This window comes from Trichechus manatus, unplaced genomic scaffold, assembly GCF_000243295.1.
Source record: "Trichechus manatus latirostris isolate Lorelei unplaced genomic scaffold, TriManLat1.0 scaffold00138, whole genome shotgun sequence".
Taxonomy (NCBI): Eukaryota; Metazoa; Chordata; class Mammalia; order Sirenia; family Trichechidae; genus Trichechus; species Trichechus manatus.
The window spans coordinates 1,259,823-1,284,709 of record NW_004444074.1 but is presented as its reverse complement, the minus strand read 5'-3'; the positions used below and the strand labels follow the sequence as shown (position 1 = coordinate 1,284,709).

Genomic DNA, 24,887 nt, shown 5'->3' with positions numbered 1-24,887 from the left:
CCGAATCTCGCTCGGGCCTTAGTCCCGCCCCCAGCCCCCGGGGGAAGCGACCAGTTCTGGCGTCTGCACCGCCTTCTCGGCTGCCTCAAGGTCCTTGCGGCTCAGGCCTGAGCTCTCCTTCCTTCCACCGCCGGCCCCTCCACAGGAGCCCACTGCCGAATTCTCGGATGAGTTCCTGGTGTCGGCTCCCAGCACCCCTGTGGCGGCCCAGGTCCGGGGCCACCAGAGGAGGCCGGCCCAGCGTCGCCCGCCAGCGTTTCCTCCTAGGTCCCGTGGGGCACCGTGTCCCAAAGACAACACTACCCAATAAAGAGCACGTTTGTATCTCCATAAGCTTGCCTCGTCCGGAGGGCAGGGCTGGCTGCGTTCATGGTAACCTCTACTACGTACACCTCTCACAGGCACACCCCTCCGACCCTTAAGTACAGCATACACATTGTGCATGCTATATCACACACACAGTGCACATGAAAAACCTGCTCACCACAAAGACCAATACAACGTGCATATATACACACAGCACACACAACGCAGACTCCTGCCGCTGCTCCCCACACCCCACAGCACAAAAAATCCACACCATTACTGCGGTCCTGGCTTCGTATACACACACAGTGCGTTAACAGGCTCCGTGCAAGGCAAGCGGTGAGAAGCACCGTCCAGTGAGGCCATAGAGAAGGAAAAAAACAATTACAGGAGAATGTGAAAAAGTCTTAGAGCTGAATTTCCCGCATTCCACACATCACACCCCTGCATTTCTCTTGGCACAAGGGCTCAAGTCAGGATACACCTCAAAGCACAGAGAGGAGGGGAAAGGATGATGGTTAAACCTTGTTTTTCCAGGGTCATCAAGGGCCCCTCCTGCTGCTCCAGCTCTGCCTGTTCCCAACCTTTGCCTTTCCTCCGGACCCGGGAGCCTGAGTGGGTAGCACCACTGCCCAGCTCCCCTACCCACCATAGCTCTAGGGAGGTCCCGGAAAAGCAGAGGAGAGGAAGCCAGGAGAAGGGCAGTGTTTGTAAGTGGAGGCAAAAAACCCACTGCCGTCAAGTTGATTCTGACTCATAGCGACCCTACAGGACAGGGTAGAACTGCCCCATAGGGTTTCCAAGGCTAACATTTTTACAGAAGCAGACTGCCACATATTTCTCCAGCGGGGTGGCTGGTGGGTTTGATCTGCTGACCCTTCAGTTAGCAACCAAGTGCTTAACCACTGTGCCACCAGGGCCCCTTAAGTGGAGGAAAGTTGTGTAGAAAAGCCAGCCCTTCTGGGACAGAGGGGCGGGGTGAGAACAGAACCAGGGATAGAATGGGGACAGAGCACTCACTGACTGGGAGCCAGGATCTGTGTTCTAGGCTTGGCTCTCCATGACTTTCCAGCATGACACCAGGCCACATGTGTCTCTCCTTTGTTGGCCCAGGTATCTGTCTGAGATACTCCTGGCCAATTCATGGCTGTAGATCAGATGTCAACAGTCGCTCTTACCCAAAATGGTTATTAGTGAAGGTTTTTGAATGCTCACTATGTGTTAGTGCTTTCTCTTATTTCATCTATACAACCTCATGAATTCAGTATTATCAGCCCCATTTTACAGATGAGGAAATTGAGGCACAGAGGATAAGTGATTTGCCTGAGTTCCCACTGTTAATAAGGGTGGACATGAGGATTCAACTGCAGGTCCTCCTGAGTCAAGAGTACATCTTCTGAAAAGAGAGCCAGGCTCCCATTCTCCCTAGGCCTTCTGGTCAATCAAAAAACATCCAAAATGCAATCACTTCTCATTGTATTCAGAGAAATATTTTTAAGAGAGAAGGCAGGAAGAGGGTTTAAAAAAAAAAAAAAAAAGATTCCAACGGTAGAAATTTGGATATAACAAAAGCAACAAGTATGAGGATGTATATGGGGGAAGGGACCAGAAGAAAGGCTTCCCAAAGTTAGCCATTCAGATCTCACCCAGTGAGGGCCCAGTGCAGGCCCCCAAAGCCTGGTCCCTGAGCTCCCAGCCTGTCTGAACCCTATCCAAGGACCAGGGATAGTCAGAATCCCAGCAGGAGGCTCCGGTCCCCAAAATGGCCACACAGCCCTACTCACTCCACATTCCTCCTCCCCAACAAAGGACTCCAGTCCCCAAAGTGCTAAAAACACGGAGATTTTAATGCATAAGGCACATGGGATCTAGGATCATTAGGCATCCTCATGCCCAAAGGGTCCAGCAGGCTGAGCAAAACAGCAGGGATCACCCCTCATCCCTACCTGCTGGGTACCCTAGAGAGCCCCTGGAGAGGGCCTGGGGCATCCAGTCTTTGGCATGGTGCCTGGGGGCAGGAAGTGACTAGCATGGTCCCAGCTACCCCTCTGGGGGTACAGCTACCAAGGGGCAACTCTTTGGTCTAAAAATCCAGTCAATGCAAACGTCCAGGGGTCAAGCTCTGAGGAAGTCAGGGTGGCACAGTACCCCAGGGCTGGGCAGTTTCTGGACAGACCCCTCATCCCTCATGAGCAACATGTCTGCTTCTTCTTGCTGGCAGTTAGGTAGAGATTGCTGTCATCACTCTTGATGCCTGAAGAAGGGTGGGGAATATGTGAATCAGGGATTAGAAGTCCCTCTTACTCTCTGCCACCCTCATCCAGGCGGGCACTCACGGACAACATCCCCAATGCGCCGGGCCCCTGATTTCTCCAGCTCAGCTAGCACGTTGGCCTCGAAGGTCAGTGCTGCCACCCGGAAGAAGAATTCCCGGACATTCTCACCTGGACACAGGGAGCAGATGGGCACTCAGGGGCAGTGCCACGCCCGGGCATATTGGGCACAGCTTAGAGGTGAAGTGAGAAGGAAAGTTAGGCATGGAGCAGCAGAAGACCTAAAGCCTCTGACTCACCAGTGAGAGATGAGACTGCCCAGTACTCAGCCTTCATCTCTTGGGCCACCTTGAGTGCATCTTTCTCCATCAGCACATACTGAGCAGGAGTCTGAGGGAAGGTCGGAGTCAGATGGGGGATGGAGGGTTTCCCCACCAAGGTAAGCAGTCCCCCCACTGGCACACTCACACTCAGATCCTTCTTGGAACCCACGAGGAAGAGAAGCACGCTGGAAGGGTCATTCTCCTTGAGTGCTTCAGCTAGCCACTGCCTACCACAGAGGGGCAGAGGTAAGTGAGCCTGACCAGCTCTTCCCCCGACACTAGTATGCCTAATTATTCCCTCTCCGGTCCTAGATGTATTCTTCTTCTTTGCTATCATGTCCCTGACCATCCATTTTCTGAACCCTCTCTTCCCACAGCCCCCCATTTATATTTTAGTATGCCCACATACTTGGTGTGTTCCAAGGAGGCCACATCATTCAGGTTGAAGACAATGATAATGGCTACAAGAATGGCAGAAACAGCACCAGTTGATGGGGAGGACACTAGTGGCTCACTTCCCCAACTCCCCCAGCCCTAGATTAGAGGCCAGCTGCATTCTCAGGCCCACCTACCCCACCTCACCCAGCCTCTTACCTTGAGCTCCTCGGTAGTAGGTGGATGCAATGCATTTGAACCTCTCCTGTCCAGCGGTATCCCAGCTGAGAAGGAGGGGTGAAGCACAGGTGTGTGTGGGAGAATGAGGGGTAAGTACCAGGGGAAGGGAAGGCTTAAAGAGGTAGAGGAGGCACTCACAGCTGCAGACTGAAGGGGACGCCCAACACCTCAAATCGTTCCATCTCGAAGTCTACTCCAATGGTGGCCTTATAATTCTTATCAAAGGTGTCTTTGCAGAACCTGAGGGGACACCAGATGCTCTGGCCCTTAGCCCAGCCTACCTGGCTTGGCCTAGCCCGACCCTGCCTAGCCCAGCCCAGCACAGCTCCAGCACTCCCTTACCTATTAATGAGGCAAGTCTTCCCCACTGACAGGTCTCCTACCACAATGACCTTGGAGATCTTAAATCTGCCGGACACGAGAACAGGCAGGGTGAGTGTGTACCAGCCCCTTCACCCTAGGGAGTTCCAGTGCCCCCTACAAGGTTCAGAAAGCTAGCTGCACCCAGGCTGAGGTTACCATAGATACTAGCCCTCCCAGGCAGCTGCTGCCCAAACAGATAAGCTTAAGGAGAAGGGGTGTTTGGTGCTTCAGCACCAGAGAGACATCAATTTGAATCCCAGCTCTCATACTTATTGGCTGCGTCACTTTGGACAAGTCACTCAGCCTCTCTGAACCTCAGTTTCAACATTTATTAAATGAAGATATAGGATATACTTTACTGGGTTGTTGTGAAGGTTAAAATGAGATCCAGTTGCCATTGAATTGATTCCAACTCATGGCGACCCCATGTGTATCAGAGTAGAACTGTGCTCCATAGGGTTTTCAATGGTTGATTTTTTGGAAGTGGATCCAGGGCCTTTCTTCCAAGGCGCCTTTGGGTGCACTTGAACCTCCAACCTTTAGGTTAGCAGCTGAGCATATTAACAGTTTGCATCACCCAGGAACTCCTAAAATGAGAAACACCCTATATTCTGAGGCACATCTCTGTTAAATGTATCTTAAAAGACCCAACACACTGCCTGGCACACAGTAAATGCTCAATTATTGGTAGCAATTGTTACTAGTATTACTTTTTTTTTTTTTTACCCACGATAGGACTCATCCCTATAGGCACAGGCTGCTGCCCTGGGGTTGGGGGATGGTGTGTGGGGAGCTGAGTAGGTGACCACCCCCATGTTGGGCACCTTCTCTGTGTCAGGTATCTGCCACCTTTCTACCTCGTCCCATCTCATAGGACTCTCACAACAACCCTGTTGGGAGGAAGAGGGAGAACACAGGGGCTTAAAAAGGGGAAAAAAACAGCCGGCAGGGGCTGCAATGGAGTCCCAAGGGGGTGGTTACGCACCCTTGCTGTGACTACAGGGTTTCCTGGGACTCCCTTTCTTTGTTATGGATGTCCCCAACTCACCCCACGGTGCCTGTCCGGTGCTCCTGGCAGGCGCAGGTGACCCGGGGATGGAAGTCTTTGTGCACGTGCAAAGCGGCCTCCTTCCTCAGGCACTGAGTAAGACGGGTGGAAGAGAACGGGGCTCACCCACTGCTCGCCCTAGTCCTCCAGCCAAACAGCCCGGGGGGGACCACCCAGAGGCAGCAGGCCTAACCCTGCGGCAGGTCTGGTCTCAATCCTCTAAAACCGGTCTGGTGCCGCCTCTTCCCCGCCCACTCTCCGCGGCAGACTGAGGCCGGACGTGGCCCTGGCACCTACCTGGGGCAGCTCCGCCAGGACGCGGTCCCTCCGCACAGGCGCCAGGATGTTCATCTTGTCTGCGGCCTTGCGGGGCGCCCTGAGAAGGCGCGGAGGCCTGATCCACCCCGGCGACCCGGGCCCGTGGAGACACAACAATCACCCGCGGCCGAGGTGTCCCGACTATAACTCGGGGCCACGGGGACCCTACGGGAGCCCGTGGCCTCGGAGACGCTACTAGCACCGCCGGCCACGCGGAGCCTACAGGAGCTCTCGGTCTCGGAGATGCTACGACCACCGCTGGCCACGGGGATGAAACAATCACCCGAGGCCGAGGCGAACCCACAATCACCCGGGCCCGAGGTGTCCCGAAGATGACTCGGGAGCCGGGAGACCCCTCAGCCGCCAAATGGGGGCGGGGAGTCCCGTCCAGGGGTGCCGGGGCCCTTGCAGACCCTACAATAACGCGGGGCCGGATGGTCCCTACAATAATCCGGGGCCGCGGAGATCCGACAACAACTTGGGATCGAGGCGGCCCTACCATAACAGTGTGGCCCCGGGGCGCGGAGCGGCCCCGCCACACGGGGTCAGTGTAGGCAAGGGTGGTGCAGCCAAGGCCCGCAGGCCGCTAAACGCGGGGGCGAAGGGTCCAGGCCGCTGCACGGCTTCGCGTCCCACTCGGCTACCCTCTGCGGGGCCTGTAACTTGATCCCCGGAAATTCCTGGAGAAGGGCCGCCCCCCGCCCCTCTCCCGACAGCTCCGGGCCTCGCAGCCCGCCCCAGCCAACCCCCCTCCGGTACTCCTCTCTGCGCTGCCAAGACTCAGGCTCCTCCGCCAAAATCCTCATCGAGCACCAAGACCCGCCCCCACTTACGCCCGAGCCTATCTAGATCGGGAGCCCCCAGGCCGCTCTCCCTTGCACCCCTGTGCCGGCCTATGCCTCCTACGGGGACCCTTACCCAGCCGAACTAGTGATGGGGAATCAGTGGTTGCTGCGCAGCATCTGACAAGGCCAGGAGCCGGCGGGGAGGGGAAAGAGGGAGAGACGGGGCCCAAGGAGAGGCGGCGCTTCCCTCGTCGACTCCAGGCCCAGGACGTGACTCAGAGTCTGCCCCGCTCGCCCTTCTGCCCGGGTTTCGTGGTGGGGAGGGGTGGGGGGAGGTACAGAGGGAGGCAGGGAAGCTGGTAAAGGGGATGCCAGGGTCGGAACGGGTTGCCCACCGAGCAGAGAGACGTCTGAAGTCGAGTGTTCTCCAAAGCTGCTGTGTATATTGGGAGTGCTGAAAACCAAGCTGTCTCCTAGGGAGGATAAAGAAGGGCTAAGTGTACCAGGAACTCCGCCCTTAGGGACGTGTGTATCCCTCTGGTATAGAATCTTACCCCCTCCCCCAAGGACAACTTTTCCTTTTTTCCGAAATCCTCTTGGACTTTGGTCAAAGGGAAATCTGGGCCCAGAAGGAGAGGGGGAAAATAGAAAGGGAAGGATGAAGGGGAGGGGAGGCACAGATCCTCAGAGAAGGCAAACCTGAACAACACTAAGCCTTGCTCTTGGTCAGGAACTGAATTTGAGGATGCAAAGGTGACTGGTGCAGGGGAGGGGACCATGAGTGTAATTATTCACAGGAAGGACTAGCGAGTACTGGGGAAAATCTTGAGCTTTTAAATATTGGTAGAACTTCCTCAAGACTATTATCGGGAAAGCGCATGAAGTCTGACATTGTCACAGGTAAAGGGGAGGTGAGAGAACTAATGTGCCCGCCATGTACCTCCTTTGATACTTCTTTCCTCCACCCCTCTGCCTGACTGGACTTTTACTGCCACCAGATTGGCGTTATTGATAAACCACGTCACTTTTCAGCACCTCCTTTTCCACAGGTGTTGACTGAGGGAGTAGGACTGGGCAAACCCTGCTCTAACGTTCTAGAACTTTGCTTCACTCTCCCCGAATCAACCTAAGTGTAGTCTTTCAGGTGGCAGTGTTACTGTCTCCTGGCACTGCAGGCCGTCTTCCTTGAGGGTAGAAGTTGCTCAAAGTGGGAGGTGTCTGAGACCAGACCGAAACAGCAGCCGGCTGCACTATCCACAAGCCAGAGAAAGTAAACACGTGTCCGAAAAAAACTACAACTCCCAAGAAGCTTTAGAGTCCTACGAGAGGAGGGGTGGCGCATGCTTAGTCCCTCTCGCTGTAAAATTAAACCTAACTACCATTCCCGGCGGGCGCCACGCTACAAGTTATCCAATCCGATTTAAGTGAAAAGTATCGCGAGTCTTCTGTGAGCCTTGGATCTATAAGCCCGTGAGAAGAGAGAAAGGCCCTTTTTACGAAGATGGCGCCGAAAGCGAAGAAGGAAGGTGTGTGCTAGGGTTGGGGGCCACTCCTGGCTTGCATGAGATCCCCGCAGAGCGAACGAACTGGGAGTACAGCTTCTGGGTTAATCCCTGGGGGGGTCTGCTCTGGAGCCGCTGACTGCATTTGAGCCACGCTGCGGCGTATGTAGGCCGCGAGAGCCCAGCCGCATGGGCTGGGCTCCAGTGAAGGAGGAGGTGGGGGAGGCAATCCCGGACCGAACCATTCATCGAGGAGCTACACGCGTCCACATGCTGTAGCTCCATGTCTCCAGAGCTGAAAGGTTTATAGTTTTCGTTTTTTGTTTTTTGTTTTTTTTGTTAAACGAGGCTATGTAGCCCCCCAGAGTGGTATGTGTGCGGTGGTATGTATGAAACTCCTGGTAAACTTGCTGGCACGTGTCAGGCGTTCGATCAATGCTAGTTCCTTTTTCCTTCGTTGTGTCCTTGGCTTACACTAAGTAGACCTCCATTGCCCTCAGTGTCGTGCGTATGATGGAAAAATTTTAACCTCCTGAGACTTGTGATGTCTTCAAAGGAACCACTGATGCACGTGTGGCCAGGGGCGCCCACCGCAGGTATTGAGGCCAAAAGTGATAGATTTCTGAGTCCCGTACCCTCGTTTTCTTCTCTCCCAGCCCCTGCCCCTCCCAAAACGGAAACCAAAGCAAAGGCGTTGAAGGCCAAGAAGGCAGTGCTGAAAGGCGTCCACAGCCACAAAAAAAAGAAGATCCGCACTTCACCCACCTTCCGGCGGTCCAAGACACTGAGGCTGCGAAGGCAGCCCAAATACCCTCGGAAGAGCGCCCCCAGGAGAAACAAGTCAGTATTGCCCCCGTATACGTGGAGAAATGTTTGACTGTCCCCCATTGGTAATTTGGAAATAACGTTTGCCCAACTTGGAGTATGGCTTCTCAGAAACATATTGGTGCTCAGTGGCTTCCCTAATGAGAATGTGAGGAGATTGTTTCTGCCCTGTGTAAGAACAAGAAAAGCTTTTACAATATTGGTGGTGATTCTGTTTAAATCAGCTCAGAGTCACTGTCAAATTTTCTTTTCGGTTAATTATTGCTTTATATGTGATTAGGGCTTCACAGTCGACTTAACTGAGAGCATAGAGTAGGGCTTAGATGTTCCTTATCTTGGAGTTTTGGGTTTTGCTGTAGTGAACAGCCCTGGAGAGCAAGGATGTGGGTTGATTCTAGATTTACAATGGGGACATCAGTGGCCTGCAACAATGTGCAGAAAGCTTTTTCATTCACTTCCAAAACTTCACACTGTTCAAGGAATGGTAGGGGAGGATGAGGCAGAAGGTTGGGATTCTTGTGTATTTTGGTGTCAAACTACTTCCCATAACTGATTTTAGGGACCAGAAATTAGAGTAGAGCCATGATAGTTGACACCAATGGGTTTCTGTTCCTCCCACTGCTTCCTAAGGGAAAGCAGGAAAGTGGATTGTGTGCATGGAGGAAAGCGGTTAAAAGAAAGCAGTCATCCCCTTCCCCCCCGCCAAAAAAAAAAAAACATACCCATTTGGATGTAGAATTTGATGTGGTGAGAGTTTGAGACTGCATTTCTATCTTCAAGATAAGTAGTGTCTGGGTGAGCAGAACTTGGCTTGTTCTGTTATTTCAGGGGAAAAACTGTGTTCTAGGTGTGCTGAAGCTACTGTAAATTTAATCTGAGGTGTAAGTGTTGCTGTCAAGAATCAGTGGCGCTCGAGCATAGAGCCAGTTTTCAGCAACCAAAGAGGGTAGGAATGGTCTCACAGTGAGTGGAACCTTAGCCTGGGTTTCTAGGCTAGCCTTGCGCTCTTGAGGTAAGTTGCTTAACCTCTCAAGTCTAAAATTTCTTTCAGTGAGACTATTCTGCCCCTCAGGAATGTTAAATAAAGAATGTGTAAGGTTTGAAACTCAAAGATGAGCCCCTCCAGTGAAAGAAAGTGCACAGAGGCTCTAACCCCTGTCTGGGGCTCAGAGTCCCTAGGTTTCATGGTGCAGATGATGACGCCTAGTCAGCGACCAAAGTCTGACAGAAATGATTGCTACCTTATTGTCTGATGCACTGGGCTCCAAAAGAGGGCACATCTTTTGTTCCCCTACTAGGCGCAGGCCAGGTGACCCCGTTTTGCCTTGTCTCCCAGGCTTGACCACTATGCCATCATCAAGTTCCCTCTGACCACTGAGTCAGCCATGAAGAAGATAGAAGATAATAACACACTTGTGTTCATTGTGGATGTCAAGGCCAACAAGCACCAGATCAAACAGGCTGTGAAGAAGCTCTATGACATTGATGTGGCCAAGGTCAACACCTTGATCAGGTAAGTGGGTTCCCATGGGATAGGGGATGGGGTGGGGGGAAGCTGGGGCCACAATTAAAAGCCAGAAGTCCTGAGTGGCATGAGATTTCTTGATGCTACTCTTGAGGTCAGAAGTGGGTTTGGTGGTTTGCAAGCCTGGAGAAAAGAGCAGCTGCTGCTGTAACTAGTCCTTTGTATGGAGTATGGGCTTTTGAGGGGGCAGAGGCAGGTTCTAGAATAAAACAGTTGTTTAGATTACCTAGATTTGACTCCTAAAATGTTCTGTGGCCTATGGTGTTTCCCCTGAAAGGGAATTGAGAATTAGCTTAATTTGTGACTTTGTGGCTTCCCTACCACCCTCTGTGCAAATGATGGAAAAATCACTAGTTGGAAAAGAATGACACAAACAAAGGAACCACTGATGCATCAGAGGACTAGGGGAGGAAGGGAGGGAATGGGGGCAACCATCCAGGACTAAGGCCTGCCTTCTCCACCCCAGACCTGATGGAGAGAAGAAGGCATATGTTCGACTGGCTCCTGACTATGATGCTTTGGATGTTGCCAACAAAGTAAGCTTCCTCTTCTACAAACTCCCTAACACCCACCCCCTGGATGCAGATGATGCCTCTGTTAGTGACCAAAGCCTGATGTTTGGTGATTAGTCTTGACTGACTGACTGCACCCTGTCCTTAACAGGCCTCACCCTTACTTTCCCTCATTTTTTTAAACCGTAACTTTCCAACTTAATCTTCACATTTCAGCTCTTAGTAACAAAGTTCCCTTTTGTTTTTCAGATTGGGATCATCTAAACTGAATCCAGCTGGCTAATTCTAAATATAAATTTTTTCACCACATATGCTTCTTGTCTGTTTCTGCTTGGGCTGAGGGGAAGCCATGCCCTGGCACACACCTAGCTATGGGGCTTGGGCAAGACTCTTGGTCTGCTTTGTCACTATTGAAACAATCAGCCATAACACCCCACCATCCTTGTTGTAACCCCTGGCGGTAGGAGCTTAGGTACCAGAGATACTCGTGACACAGATTAAGGTTAGTTGTCCTAGGATGACTAGAACTTGACTGTGAGAGTTCTCATTAGCATCCATTACAGGGCAGTGTGTGGGTTGGCTGGCTTTCGAGTAGCGCCACAGCCCCACACACTCATCCACCGTGTCCAACCGGTCTGTCTGCTTCCCTCACCCCTTGCCCAAGAAAGGACAAGGACTTCAGGAGCGCTTTCATAGTATTTTCAATAGCAGGTACCGTCAGAGATTGGCCACAAAGAACACCCCAGGCCTAGGGCAAAGTCCTAGTTTTTTTGTGAAGTTGCTCTCCTTGGCTGTGTTTGCTGGCCTTGCCATGAGAGGCCCTGTGCTTTTCACTCAGTCAAGAATTTGTCTTTGTGTTTCCGGCTGGGGACACGCTCAGGGCAGAAGTCGGAGCGAAGGAGGCGGGAAAAGTAGATGAGGATCATCACGTCCAGCATAAGCAGGATGCCCAGTAGAAAGGTGCCCAAGTTCCTTTGGCCCGTGTAACGCAGGAAGAAATGGGTGAGGTAGGCCTGAGGGGCTAGGCGGAAGAAAAAGTACATGACCAGGTTGACATACTTGTTGACCCGGTAGAGAAGGAGATCCTGAGCATTGTTGATCTTCATCATCATGCGTATGGTAAGGAAGATATTGCTGACCTCCACTAGTAGTGTTAAGACGCCCCCACCAACAAAGCTGCTCCAAAAGATTCCTGAGAAAAAGGCACCTATGGCCTAGAAGGCAAGAGAACAGGTGTTAGGGAGCCAAGATGCCAAAACTTTTCTTGGAAGTTGGTGGGTGTATGAACACCACACTTAGGGAGTGGGAAAAGCCCCCCTTTCTTTTCTCCTGAAATGGATAAAATGCTGTCTTCATTCAACATGATTTAATTTTGATCCCTGATCACAGGGCCTGGCTCTGAGTGGAATTTCCAGCCTATTTAAGGAGGTGCTAGGTGCCCTGGGGCGACCTGGTGGTGCAGTGGTTAAGAGCTTGGCTGCTAATTAAAAGTTTGGCAGTTCAAATCCACCAGCTGCTTCTTGGAAACTATGGGGCAGTTCTACTGTGGCCTATTGGGTTGCTATGAGTCTGAACAGACTCACAGCAATGAGTTTGTTTTTTGTTTAGGTGGGACCAAGGATTGCAGGCCTCAAACAGGGAGCACAAGGACAGTGCCACCCCTCAGCTTTTAGCATGAGGAAAGATGTAGGACATGAGTAAGACCAGGGTTAAGACAAGATGGTCTTCTCCCCAGGTTGAGACTGGGCTGAGACCCAAGTTGCCAGCACAAGGTCTATACCCTGGCCCCTGCTCACTTACCATTACGTGATGGACAAGATATTCCCAAGAAGCTCGAGCCTGCCGGCTCACCACGATGTCCACCGTGTCGTGGATGAAATAACCTAGTGGACGGATGGAGGAAGAGGTCGTGAAAGGGACTGAAAAAGAAGCTTTCTTCTACCAACTTCACACTTCCTGGGCAAGACCTACCTGCAGAGAAGCAAACTAGCAGATAGCCAGAAAGCGACCATGCCGTCTCAATCTCCACCAGCATTTCGGGGGTCTGCCATAAACTGGAAGGGAGGGAAGAAGGGAGGCTCCCGCCATTTCGGCACCCTAAAGGGCCCTAGCCCTCAACTCCCCAGTTACTCTTGCCAGTCCTGGGGGAGTCTGGGCCAGCCGCTCGCGCTATTGGCTGCCTAGGGAGCAAGGAGGGGATTGGCCGAAACTCTGGTGCCTCCGGTTTCCCAGGTGAGATCCCCCTCCCCTGGGGCCGCTTCCACTCATGGTTGGATAGGATTCCAAAATAGGGAATCAGGTGAGACTGCAAGGCCTCAGCCAGCCCGTGAGTGATGAAGAAGTCAAGCAGAAGCCAGTTCCAGCTCCCTGTGGAGGGATCCCCTAGCCACCTTCAGTCCCCCAGTCGCTTACCACAGCAGCGCCCAGATCCCTGAAAATATGGAATGGGCGAAGGAGACGAGCAGGTTGTGCCAGCGCCAGGTGCGCAGGGGGTCGGCACGCACGTGCGCGGGCAGGGGCAGGCGACAGAGCGCGCGCCGGAGCGCCCGGAAGGTCAGCGTGGCGCCCAGGAGCAGCGGTAAGGCGGGGTGCAGCAGAGGGGGCATACTGGCCCTCCCTGCCGTCTGTCTGTCCGCCTTCTAGGCAGCTGCCTCAGGCTCTTCGGGGAACGGACTCCCTCTCAGGCTGGTCCGCCGCGGACACCTCTCTTGCCGCCGCCGGCCCTCGCGCCGGCCGCCAGCCTCTCACAGTTTTCGCAGAGCCCTCTAGGCCCCTTCGCTCCTCCCCGCCCCTCCCCGCGCGGCCTTTGCCCCCGCCCCCAGCCGCCCGCGCCCCCGCCCCGCCCCGTCCGCCTGCCCCCGCCCCTCCGGCGCCTGTGGCGCGCAAAAGGCGCAAACCCCATTTCCCGGGGCCTCCCGGGCCCGGCCTGGCCCCCGAAGGCTTCGGGTGAGGATGGGCTGTCCCGGAGGCGCCGAGGCCGAGGCACCCCGCGCTGGCGCCTCCCGACTGCCGACGGAGTCCCCTCCCGCCCTTGCTCGCTTGGCCTCCTTAATCCGAGTCCCCACTTTCCCCGGGGCCACCGGCTTCCCCGCCCTGGGCGGGGACTGAAAGAACCCTCCCCGCCCTCAACTTCTTTCTGAGCAGAGTTGGGCGGGACCTGTCACCTACCCACGTCCCCTAAGCCCTGGTCCTGGGGAGGGGTCGAAGCCCCGCCTCGAACAATGATCTCTGCACGGACCCTGTTCCTGCACTGGACCCACTAGCTTCTTCAGGCCAAGATGGTCGAGCTTACTTGCCCCTATTTCCCCCCTCCCTCCTGCCCACACCAAGTGGATGCTTAGGAACTATTGAGTAACTCACCACCTCCTCTCCTGCCAGCTGCTCTTCGGCTACTGGGGCCAAGCGGCTGTCACAATCCTCCCTCAGACAGTCCCAGCCCTCTTCTGGCTCCCTGGAGGCTGGGGTGGGGAAGATGAACGCTTTGCCGAGGCTATTGGGATGACCCTCACTCTCCAGGCCAATGGCCTGGAGCAATTGCGGCTCGCGGCCACTAGGTGCCAGCCTGTCCTCATTGTGGCGAGGGCCTCCTTCCTTCAACGAGCGCGGCACTGGCTTTTGAGGAAAGTTAGCCAGACCCTGGGCAAAGGGAGGAAGCTTCTGAGAGCCGGCGCGGGTAGGAACGGGCAAGGGGCTAGGGGAAATGTGCTGCAGGAGGAAGGAGAAAGCCAGAAGCCTGGGGCGCCAGAGACCCAGAGACTAAGCAGTGTGGGTGTTTGTTCTGCCTCCCCTGGTGGTTCCAAGGTTACACATTAACCCCTGTGGGGCTCCTGGTTCAACCAAGGCCCTGTTGGTTTCTAGGTGAGAGCACTAGTGTCCCGGGTGAGCGGCTTTCCTTCTCTGCGCTCGCCTTTGCTTACAGGGAAGCTTTGTCCGCCTGCCCACAACGACCTGAGCCAGCGACCGAGTGGTTCTCGTGGTCATTCCATGTGGGTTGGTTTGGGGCGGGGGCAGAGGATAAACACCACTTTCCTCAACATACCCACACAGAAATAGAGACGCTAACCTTTAGCTAGTCACCATCCTCCACCTTATTACTGAGATTTTTATGGAGCTCCAACAGAGCAGGCGCCACAAAGAACCTTGAATTAAATCATTTCCCGTCAAGACCCTAGATCGTCATACTAGCCAGCACCCCCTACCTCTAGGCAGAAGTCTTGAACCCGTCCCAGCCAAAAGAGGGTCTTTCCTCCTCTCCTGACACTTTCAGATAGGAGTCCACCTACTCGCATCTTCCCCCCAGGAAGTTTTTTCTAGTTGAGCGCTGAGGGCAGAGCACCCTGCTGCAGCGTTGCGTGTGTGGAGGGGGCAGTTGAAGGATGCTGACAAGTGCGGTGCGCACTACTCGGGACAGATCAGAAACTGTGTCAAATCCTCCCCAGGTGAATCAAACTGCATAGCTCGGGGTTTCCCCAGTCCCTCCCTAGGCAAACACGAAACTAACCCCTGCACCCCGCCCCGCAGACCGCAAGCGCTGACGCTGTCTGTTCAGTTTTGGTTAAGTATTTATCGTTTCCGTGCCAGTGAGAATCCACTGTCTCCTTCCGAAATAACGTCACTCGTGGGTAGAGAGTCGGTCCTCGCTTCCCACCCCCACCTGGTCTGCGGAGGGTTAATTCTCGGGGCGCGGTACCCTTCGGCTCTACCGAGGCTTTGCAAGGACTGGATCGGGCCACATGTGTGGAAAGTGACAGTACCGTGCTGGCCACTGCGGGGCCAAGAAGTGGCATATCGCCCCATTCCCTGCACCCTGTGAGGGGCGGGATCGAGAGAGAAAAGCGCTCGCATGTCAGGGTTGCCCGGACGGTAGAAACCCGCAGAGGCGTGAGTCTGAACCAAAGTTGGAGCTCTACTTGCTCCGCCCCGCAAATATCTCACAAGGTGGAGGCGGGGCTTTAGAGTGGGCGGGTCCGCGCACGCGTCGTGTCTGAATGTGGAGGGGTTCCGGAAGTGTGACTGAGAAATGAGATGGAGAAGTACGAGCGGATCCGAGTGGTGGGAAGAGGTGCATTCGGGTGAGCCAGGGCTCTGGGGGAGGCAAGTGCTCGGGAAGAGGGGAAATAAGTCCCAGCTCTGGCCGTGAAATCGCTGCCCGCTTAGCCCCGCCCCAAGGCGTGAGCACTCACTCTGTGAAGCCCCGCCCAGGCGTCCGGTCTCAGATCTGGCGGGAGCCTCCGCCTTCAATTAGGTCACGCCCCCGCAGAGTTCTTTGACGCCTGACTCATTCATTCAACAAATGACTGAGCGCCAACTGTACTGTACGTGTCAGGTACCAAGACTGAGTAAACACTTATGACTAAAACATGCATGGTCCTTTCCCTCAAAATTTACAGACTATAGGAGCAAACTATACAATAAGCAAGACAAATTGTTAAAAGAGTTATGAAGTTGTGGCAGTTATGAAAGTTACTAACAGGCTGTGAGGAAAGTACACCACCAGGCAGAGAATTTATTAGGGGTAGTCAAGGAAGGCTTTTCTGAGCAGTGAGGTTAAAAGCCAAGACTTGAGGAATGAAGAGCAGTAGCCAGAAAGTGAAGGCCTTTTCAGGCAGGATACCATAGATATGAAGATCCTCAGGGGGGAAAAAATTCAGAGCATTCAAGGAACTGAGAAAAAGATTAGTGTAGTTGCGATGTAATGAGCAGGATAGAGAATGGTATAAAATGAGGTTGTCATTATGGACAGGGACCAGATTATGGCCTTGTAGGCCAAGGTAAAGGGGTTGATTTTATTTGCAGTAGTATAAGGGGAAGGAAGCCCTGGTGGCATAATGGTTAACAGCTACGGCTGTTAACCAAAAGGTCAGCAGTTGGAATCCCCCAGCTGCTCCTTGGAAACCCTATGGGGCAGTTCTACTCTGTCCTCATGACTCGCTATGAGTCAGAATTGACTTGATGGCAACAGGTTTTATAAGGGGAAGAGTTTTAAGCAGAGGAATGGTCTGATCTGATTTGAGTTTTTAAAACATCACTCTGGCTGCTGTGTGAAATTTAGATTTGAGGGTGACAAGAGTAAAAGGGACCATTTCAGAGGCTAGTGTGCAATTTAGGCAAGAGATGATGATCTGATCAAGTGTTATAGCAGAGGGCATGGAGAGAAGTAGATGAGTGCATTATATTTTGGAGGTGGAAACCCAGGATTTGCTGATGGGTTGGTGTGAGATGGAGGAAAGAGTCCAGGATGATTCTCAAGTGTCTGACTTTAATAATTAGAGGATGGTGGTGCCATTTACTGAAATGGAAAACAGTGGGGAAGGAAAGGTTTTTGGGGGTAGGAATCAAGAGTTTTATTTTTAATTTGCTAAAATTTAGTATGGCTATGAGTCATTCAGGTGGAGATGCAAAGCAGGTAGTTGGATGTGTGAGTCTGGGGCTCAGAGGAGAGGTCTGGCTGGAGATAAAAATTTGAGACATAGATGATCAGCTTGTAATAGTTCATTCATTCAGCAAATATTTGTTGAGCTCCTAATAGGTGCTAAATACTGCGCTGTGCACTGAGGACTTAGGGATACACAAGAGCAGTGTAGTCCCTGCTGTTATAGACATTGACCACAGACTTGGAATGAAATAATGATATGAATGGTTTATACTCATTGAACATTTTCTGTGTGCCAGGCACTTGGCTAAGTGCCTTATGTCCATTTTCTCATTTGATCTTTTTAACAACCCTGCGAAGCTGATTCTGTATTGTCCCTATTTTCCAGATGATGATGTTCCATAACTTATCTAAGACCAGACAGTTAGTAAGAGAAGCCAGGATTTGAACCCAGGCAGTTGACTTCAGAGTCTGTGGGAACTTAAAACAATTGCCATCAAGTTGACCCTGACTCATGGTGACCCATGTGTGTCAGAGTACAACTGTGCTTCATAGGGTTTTCAGTGGCTGATTTTTCAGAAGTAGACCTCCAGGCCTTTCTTCCAAGGTGCCTCTGGGTGACCTTGTGGTTAGCAGCTGAGTGTGTTTACCAATTGCACCACCCAAGGACTCTTGTGGGAACTTAGCAATCAAGATTACCTCCCTCATTGTGCCTGTGGTAAAACTGAGTCTCAGATAAGTTAAATGACTTGCACAAGGTCTCACACCAAATTTGTGATCATTCCTCACATATCCCAAACTCAGTGCTCTGGGCACTTGGTTACCCATCGCCATTAAGTCGATTCCAACTCATAGTGACCCTATAGGACAGAATAGAACTGCCCCATAAGGTTTGCAAGGCTGAAATCTTTGTAGAAGCAGACTGCCACATCTTTCTCCTGTGGAGTGGCTGGTGGGGTTCGAACTACCGACCTTTCCGTTTGCAACTGAGCACTTTAACCACTGTGCCACCAGGACTCCTTGGTTAGATGACCTCTTAGTCTGGCTGCCCATTCCCTTCTTTTAAGGAGCACCCAGTCACCAGGTTTGCCCCACCTGACCCGTGCCTAGAGGCTCAGCTGGTGCCTGCTGCTGTACTGTGTCCCCAGGATTGTACACCTGTGCCTGCGCAAGGCTGACCAGAAGCTGGTGATCATCAAGCAGATCCCAGTGGAGCAGATGACCAAGGAAGAGAGGCAGGCAGCCCAGAATGAGTGCCAGGTCCTCAAGCTGCTCAACCATCCTAATGTCATTGAGTACTACGAGAACTTCCTGGAGGACAAGGCCCTCATGATCGCCATGGAATATGCACCAGGTGGGCCAGCCTTCTTGTGTTGGCCTGGCTCCAAGGTCCCCTTGCCTCTGGGACAGACAGACACAGATTAGCCAGCTTCCTGCCTTGGAATGGGCTTGGCTAAGGGTCAGGGGTATAGAGTTCTGGCCCCAGTTGTGTGACCCAGGTCCCTTGCCCTCTCTGACCTCAGTGTAGTATTCCATAAAAGGAGAGGGGTTGTCTTAGGCATGGAAAAGCCCGGATCCTGACCAGCCCCTTGTGGTTGTAGGTGGCACCCTGGCTGAGTTCATCCAAAAGCGCTGCAATTCCTTGCTGGAGGAAGAAACCATTTTGCACTTCTTTGTGCAGATCCTGCTTGCACTACATCACGTGCACACCCACCTCATCCTGCACCGGGATCTCAAGACCCAGAACATCCTTCTCGACAAGCACCGCATGGTAGTCAAGATTGGCGACTTCGGCATCTCCAAGATCCTTAGCAGCAAGAGCAAGGCCTACACGGTGCCTGGGCGTGGAGGGGACCTCAGGAGTGCTGGAAGTCTTGAGGGCCAACACCCACTCTGCATCCCTTCCTGTTCCCTTCTTCCCCCACCCCAAGACCTTGGCCTCTTGACCCCTGGCTGGGTAGTCCTGCAGAAGGAAGTACTTTGGCCTTGGCCCGCTTTGGGAAGAAGCTCCCTACAAATGGACCTGTGGGCACAGCACCTGGCCCCATCCTCTCCCCCAGGTCTGTAATACCGGCTTCCCTGCTGCAGGTGGTGGGTACTCCATGCTACATCTCCCCTGAGCTGTGCGAGGGCAAACCCTACAACCAGAAGAGTGACATCTGGGCCCTGGGCTGCGTCCTGTATGAGCTGGCCAGCCTCAAGAGGGCCTTTGAGGCCGCGGTGAGTGTAAGCAGTAAACACACCCAAGAGGACAACTAGGAAATCTCTGCCCCCTTGCCCCAGAAGCTCTCAGCTCCAAACACTTGTGTGTTTCTTCTCTTGTGGCTGAGTCATGTCTCTCCCACATCAGACTGGTGGATTAGCCCAGCGCAAGGCTGAGATTCCCTCAGACTGAAGGTTACTGAGGGTAGGGCCTGAATCCCCCGCATTAGACTGAGGGCAGGGCTGTGGCTGTGGCTCCATCAGATTAAGGAGCCTTCAGGGGTAAGACTTGATTTTTTCCAAAAACCTGGGGCTTCTGAAGACATAGCTGTAGCTCCGCCATCCAACTAAGGATTCCTGAAGGCAGGATTTGGCTCTGGCATCATTCTGGGGGTCCCCTCATCAAACTGAAGGTTCCCGAGGGCAGGGCTGTGGCTACTCTATCAGGCCAGGCCTGGGGCTGGGAGTTAGGGATACTGCTGACATAAAAGCACAGCCCCAGGCCAACCCCTCAACTTGGTGCCCTCATAGAACCTGCCAGCGTTGGTGCTGAAGATCATGAGCGGCACCTTTGCACCCATCTCTGATCGATACAGCCCTGAGCTTCGCCAGCTGGTCCTAAGTCTGCTCAGCTTAGAGCCCTCACAGCGGCCACCACTCAGCCACATCATGGCGCAGCCCCTCTGCATCCGTGCCCTCCTCAATCTCCACACCGACGTGGGCAGCGTCCGCATGCGGAGGCCTGTACAGGGAGGGGACCTGGGGGAGTGAAGGGAGCCCCTGGATGGCAGGAGCAGAGGGGGCACACCCGGTGGGAGCAGAGGAGACCTAGGGTAGAGAGGGGCACCGGGCCATTCAACCATTCCTGTGTGTCCGAGTGCTAGAGAGGTCCGTGTCCTGAAGCTATTTGTCCTGTAGGGCGGAGAAGTCCTTGACCACTGGACCACCCATGGCCCCCGGCACTGCAGGGGGTAGGACCACCAGCGCCCGCTGCAGGGGTAAGTTGGGGCAGGCTGCTGGGACTCTGCAGGTGCCGGCTGTTTCCACCAGTTAATAAGCCCGATGCGCTGTCCCCGCAGGCGCCCCCCGGGGGCCTGCGCGGCCGGCAATCCCCCCACCTCTGTCCTCTGTGTATGCGTGGGGCGGAGGACTCAGCGCCCCTTTGCGGCTGCCGATGCTCAACACAGAGGTGGTCCAGGTGGCAGCGGGGCGCACCCAGAAGGCCGGCGTCACGCGCTCTGGGCGCCTCATCCTGTGGGAGGTGAGCAGGCTGGGGGTGGACTCGGGTGGGAGCGCCTTGCGGAGGGATGGGAGGGTGCTCAGGCGCCAGCCACGTCCTTCTCTGCCCCTCTCCATAGGCCCCGCCCCTAGGCGCCGGCGGGGGCGTCCTCCTCCCGGGGGCAATGGAGCAGCAGCAGCCCCAGTTCATCTCCCGTTTCCTGGAGGGCCAGTCTGGTGTGACCATCAAGCATGTGGCCTGCGGAGATCTCTTCACCGCCTGCCTGACCGGTTAGCCCGCCACGGGACTAGCCTGTCCCTCCCCTCCCTCCCATGAAAGGGCCCCCCAGAACAGCTTTCTCCTTGCCTGACATTTGCAAACTGCTCACTTATTACTTTTTATCTCCCAGTTATTGGGCACCAGGGGCTTTACCTACACAATCTCCTTTACCCTTCATGACAGACCTAGCAAGGTAGTTATATTATCCTCATTTGACAGATGGAGAAACTAAGGCTCAAAGGCTGTCACTTGTCCAAGCTCACACACTTTTCTCTCCCTCCTAGCCCATCCTTCCAGCCCTAGCTGCCAACTTTTTCTTGCTTCCCTAAACCCAAAGTTGGACTGGCCTGTCTAGAAAAACAGCCTAACCCCTCCCCCTTCCCTTTCCTAACTGCCCCCTCCCCAGACCGAGGCATCATCATGACCTTTGGCAGTGGCAGCAACGGGTGCCTAGGCCATGGCAGCCTCACTGACATTAGCCAGGTGGGTGTCACGTGTACTTGGGGAGGAGGAAGTAGGAGGATGGCAGGGAGCCCACATCTGAGAGCTGACACCCAGGTTGGGGCAGCAGGGGAATTCCTAGCAGCCATGGGTCCCTCTCGCTCTCAGCCTGCACCTGTTCTGGGCTGCATCCGGGGAAGTACAGAAAGACTAGACTTCCCTAAAGGCTGCCCACCTGGCAGAGTGTGTGTGTGGTGGGGAGGGGAGCGGGGTGAGAAAGAGACAGACACCTCATGGGACTTTGCAGCACCCTTTGGAGGGTGCTGAGACCAGAGACCAGATAGCTAGTGCCAGACCCCTTGCCCACAGCCTCCCCTTGCTCTCCAGCCCACCATTGTGGAGGCCCTGCTGGGCTATGAAATGGTGCAGGTGGCCTGCGGGGCCTCTCACGTTCTGGCCTTGTCCACTGAGCGAGAACTCTTTGCCTGGGGCCGCGGAGATGGTGGTAAGCGCCTTACCTTTGCTCCATCTCACAGCGCTTCCAGCCCTCATTCACTCCTCCTCAACCCACCTTCCACCCAATGGCCCATTCTCGCCTCCTTTTCTCTCCAGTTCTGTTCACTCATTTGTTCAAAAAACCTATACTGCACACCCACTATGCACCCACCCTGTGCTGGGAGCTGAGATGAACAGGTTCTGGCTTCTTCATGTGCTTAGAGTAGAATGAGGGAGATTTCATTCGTCCGACGATATTTATTGAGGCTTTCTCTGGGCACTGGAACTATAGAGATGACATAGATGGGGTTCCTGTCCTCATGTTTCGTGGGAGGAGGGATCACACACCATTATGATAGACGACAGCGTCAGGGCTATGCCCAAGGTTCAGAGGTGTGGGAACCCAAGGATTAGCACTGGATTCCACCTGGAGAAGATAGAGGTGGCATCTGAGTCTGAACAGAGCCTTAAAGGAAGAGTAGGATTTCGACCAGTAGAGGGGCCAGGGAAGGGCATTTCAGGCTGAGGGAACAACCTTCACTCTTCTAGGTGGGCCCTCCTCATCCAGGCATCACTAACCCTAAAGCTCAAGCTGTCCTCATCCAGGTTTCTCCTTGTAGGCCGGCTGGGACTAGGTACCAGGGAGTCCCACAGCTGCCCCCAGCAGGTGCCCATGACCCTAGGACAGGAAGCCCAGCGGGTTATATGTGGCATCGATTCCTCCATGGTCCTCACTGTGCCTGGCCGAGCACTGGCCTGTGGGAGCAACAGGTGAGCAGGTGCACAAGGATGACTAGCCTGTCCCCTCACACTCACTGGCTGCCAGTGTTCCATATGTCATTGCCCACCTCCCACTGAGGGCCAGAACTGAGGGGAGGCTAGGGCAGTGCTCAGTTAAAGGCAGGGTTGGATCTGTGCTCTGGTGAACCAGCTCCTGCCAGATAGGTGGGGGCAGAGCAGTCTATACAAAACTGTCAGTTGGACTTGGCTTCTGGCTTTGCCCTCAGATTCAACAAGCTGGGTTTGGACCACCTTTCCCTGGGGGAGGAGCCTTCCCCTCACCAGCAAGTGGAGGAAGCCCTGAGCTTCATACCACTAGGCTCTGCACCTCTGGACCTGGAACCCCTCCTGAGTGTGGACCTGGGCACTGCTCACTCAGCTGCTGTGACTGGTGAGTAAAACCTGTGTAAAGGAGGCCAGAGGTGGGCTCACCTGGCCTCCTTGGGGTTGGTTCAGGCACCCCTCTCCCCTCCACCCTACAGCCTCAGGTGACTGCTACACTTTCGGCAGCAATCAGCATGGACAATTGGGTACCAGTGCCCGCCGGAGCAGCCGGGCACCCTGTCGGGTCCAAGGCCTCCAGGGCATCAAGGTGGCAGTCGTGGCCTGTGGAGATGCCTTCACTGTAGCCATTGGGGCGGGTGAGTAGTGGGTACCGTGGGGGCAGACAGGTGTGAGCAGGCCTGTGGGCAATGGGGGTTTCATGCTCAGGACTGTTGGACTCAGCAACCTCATATGGGGGGCAGTCTGGGAGAAAGCTGCTTGCCTAGGCTGTGCCCCCCTCCCATCTTCCTCCTTGGGATGCTCTTTGACAGAAGGTGAGGTGTACTCTTGGGGCAAAGGAGCCCGAGGTCGACTGGGAAGGAGGGATGAGGATGCCGGACTCCCTCGGCCAGTGCAGCTGGATGAAACACACCCCTACACAGTGACCTCTGTGTCTTGTTGCCATGGGAACACTCTTCTGGCTGTTAGACGTGAGTTATAACTTTTCCCACCCCACCTACATAAGGGTTAACCCAGCTGGCACCTGCCCACACCCTGATCCCAGTGGTCACAGCACAAATCACCAAAAGCTTCTACAGTCCCAGATAAATGAAAGCAGAAGCTGAGGGGTAAAACTGAGCTTCCTGCCTGGGGTGGGCAAGGGTGGAAGTGTTTCTTGGGCCTTATCGAAGGGCTGCCGCTACTGCTCCCAGGGGCTCACATGCACACTTTCTCCTCCTATCCCCAAGTACAGTTTGGCTTGTACCTCAATTTCTGGCCTGGCAGGGTCCAGAATCCAGGGCACAATGTGGGAGCGGAGGTGGGTGGTGCCTGCTGGGTCATTGGCCCTCTGGGAGGCTACAGGGGTTTCTCTTCTGTACCCTTCAGCAGTCACAGATGAGCCAGTCCCCCCGTGAGGCACTTGGATATCCTTCTCAACCACCCTGATAATTGCTTCTCCTCTGAATGTTCCTGAAAAGCCCAGGTGCGTGAGGCATAACTGTCCCCACCAGCTTCCTAGACTGTCATCAGTGGGATATAAGGGCCAGTGAAGCTTTTGGCCTTGAATTGTAAACCTGAAACCACCCTATTCCTTCAACGCTTCTCTTTTTCTCCTCATTTCCACTTCCTTCATCCACTGTCCCCAGGGACCAGCCTGGTGGCATTGGAAGCCAGACATAGCTTTGAAAATAGGGTGGTCCCCAAAGCCTTAGCAAAAAAGGCCGGAGGTGACTGTGGCTGCACCCAGACCCCGCCCCTCCCCCAGTCCAGTTAGAAAATAAATCCTTGGTGCCTACGGTAAGAGCAGCTCCATGGAGCAGGGCAAGCCAGGGCCTGCCAGGACTGCCCGTTCAGCCCGCCTGGCCTCTGCATTGCCTGGGGCAGGGAGGTCCGAGAGCACTGTCACTTGCCCCCATCCGTATACTGAGGCAGGGATTTGCACAACCTCTGCCCCCTCTCCCTTCCCGCGTGAGAGTACAAGACTCAAGATATGTCTACTGCAGAGGGGATCCCGGCTGAAGGTTCTCCCTCACCACCCGCCATTACCCTAACCAGGTTCGGAGAAGGGGAAAGCTGGCTGGACCAGACCAGTTTCCCAGAGGACTAGGAAGTAGCGCCAATAAAAATATCAGCTGCCTGCTTGCACTGTGGTCTTTTCAGGGGTAGGGGTGGCGGCAGTAGACACCCCAGGGCAGGCTGGGCTGGGCCCGACCTCAGTTACAGGGCCGAAGCCGAGGGAGGAATGTGGGCGCAGCCGGAGCCTGGGGCCGAGGTTCCTTTGGCCCAGCGCCCAGCCCGGCCTCCCGCCCTAGCCGGGTTCTCCGGGCCTGGTTGCCAGGCCTCGGCTGCCTAGCACCTGGAAGCTGGGGCCCCAGGGTGGCGCGTGGCCCTCGAGACCCAGCTGTTGACTCCGAAGAAGTGAGCCTTTGTGCTGCGGCCCGCCCCCTTTCCCAACGCACACTGCCCGGGCCCTCCGCCTCACTCCGGGCGCCAGGGCCTCCCAGCTCCGGAGAGAAGCAGAGCCATGATCTCCGTCCAAGGGGAAAGAGAAGTCCCTGCTTCCAGCAGTGGGCGAGATTGATTCACTTGGGTGGTCCAAGACGAGTCCGGCAGTATCCCGCCCCCAGACCCAGGGCAGGGCGGGCACTAGGACCGCGCGGGCGCGGCCCCGCCCCCTCTTCCGGCGGGCGGGCTCGCCGGTCTGGCCCAGATCGCGGC

At 54.5% G+C, this 24,887-nt stretch overlaps 4 protein-coding genes and 4 non-coding genes across 10 annotated transcripts; 6 read left to right on the top strand and 2 right to left on the bottom strand.

The window, feature by feature from the left end:
• Positions 1–2,129: 2,129 nt before the first annotated feature.
• On the bottom strand, positions 2,130–6,309 carry RAB34 (RAB34, member RAS oncogene family). Of its 2 annotated transcripts, XM_004385364.1 has the most exons (11): positions 6,165–6,309; positions 5,226–5,438; positions 4,929–5,020; positions 3,860–3,925; positions 3,656–3,757; positions 3,497–3,561; positions 3,312–3,363; positions 3,048–3,129; positions 2,879–2,969; positions 2,643–2,750; positions 2,130–2,560 (listed from the first exon to the last, which is right to left on the bottom strand). In XM_004385364.1, the coding sequence occupies exons 2-11, from the start codon at positions 5,277–5,279 to the stop codon at positions 2,493–2,495; spliced, it is 780 nt and encodes a 259-aa protein (XP_004385421.1). In that variant the 5' UTR covers positions 5,280–5,438; positions 6,165–6,309; the 3' UTR covers positions 2,130–2,492. The 2 variants fall into 2 exon arrangements, with proteins under 2 accessions (XP_004385421.1, XP_004385424.1); XM_004385367.1 differs by lacking the exon at positions 3,860–3,925.
• A 1,168-nt stretch (positions 6,310–7,477) lies between these two features.
• RPL23A (ribosomal protein L23a) lies at positions 7,478–10,704 on the top strand. 2 transcript variants are annotated; one of them, XM_004385363.2, is made up of 5 exons: positions 7,478–7,557; positions 8,190–8,373; positions 9,695–9,871; positions 10,350–10,419; positions 10,645–10,704. In XM_004385363.2, exons 1-5 carry the CDS (start codon positions 7,533–7,535, stop codon positions 10,657–10,659), a joined length of 471 nt encoding a protein of 156 aa, XP_004385420.1. In that variant the 5' UTR covers positions 7,478–7,532; the 3' UTR covers positions 10,660–10,704. The 2 variants fall into 2 exon arrangements, with proteins under 2 accessions (XP_004385420.1, XP_023595398.1); XM_023739630.1 differs by lacking the exon at positions 7,478–7,557 and adding an exon at positions 7,584–7,835.
• Positions 8,038–8,104, top strand: LOC111822191 (small nucleolar RNA SNORD42). Its single transcript, XR_002825461.1, has one exon. It is a non-coding gene; the product is annotated as a small nucleolar RNA SNORD42 (small nucleolar RNA).
• Positions 9,545–9,617, top strand: LOC111822193 (small nucleolar RNA Z17). The gene has a single exon (XR_002825463.1). It is a non-coding gene; the product is annotated as a small nucleolar RNA Z17 (small nucleolar RNA).
• On the top strand, positions 10,213–10,277 carry LOC111822192 (small nucleolar RNA SNORD42). The gene has a single exon (XR_002825462.1). It is a non-coding gene; the product is annotated as a small nucleolar RNA SNORD42 (small nucleolar RNA).
• LOC111822194 (small nucleolar RNA Z17) lies at positions 10,462–10,533 on the top strand. Its single transcript, XR_002825464.1, has one exon. It is a non-coding gene; the product is annotated as a small nucleolar RNA Z17 (small nucleolar RNA).
• A 139-nt stretch (positions 10,705–10,843) lies between the features above and the next one.
• On the bottom strand, positions 10,844–13,001 carry TLCD1 (TLC domain containing 1). Its single transcript, XM_004385362.2, has 4 exons — positions 12,808–13,001; positions 12,367–12,449; positions 12,196–12,278; positions 10,844–11,609 (listed from the first exon to the last, which is right to left on the bottom strand). The coding sequence occupies exons 1-4, from the start codon at positions 12,999–13,001 to the stop codon at positions 11,226–11,228; spliced, it is 744 nt and encodes a 247-aa protein (XP_004385419.1). The 3' UTR covers positions 10,844–11,225.
• Positions 13,002–15,286: 2,285 nt separating this feature from the next.
• On the top strand, positions 15,287–23,932 carry NEK8 (NIMA related kinase 8). Its single transcript, XM_004385361.2, has 15 exons — positions 15,287–15,467; positions 17,917–18,122; positions 18,370–18,602; positions 18,857–18,988; positions 19,502–19,710; positions 19,889–19,968; positions 20,050–20,231; positions 20,329–20,479; positions 20,875–20,951; positions 21,297–21,414; positions 22,025–22,175; positions 22,412–22,575; positions 22,667–22,825; positions 23,000–23,158; positions 23,556–23,932. The coding sequence occupies exons 1-15, from the start codon at positions 15,421–15,423 to the stop codon at positions 23,582–23,584; spliced, it is 2,097 nt and encodes a 698-aa protein (XP_004385418.1). The 5' UTR covers positions 15,287–15,420; the 3' UTR covers positions 23,585–23,932.
• Positions 23,933–24,887: the final 955 nt, after the last annotated feature.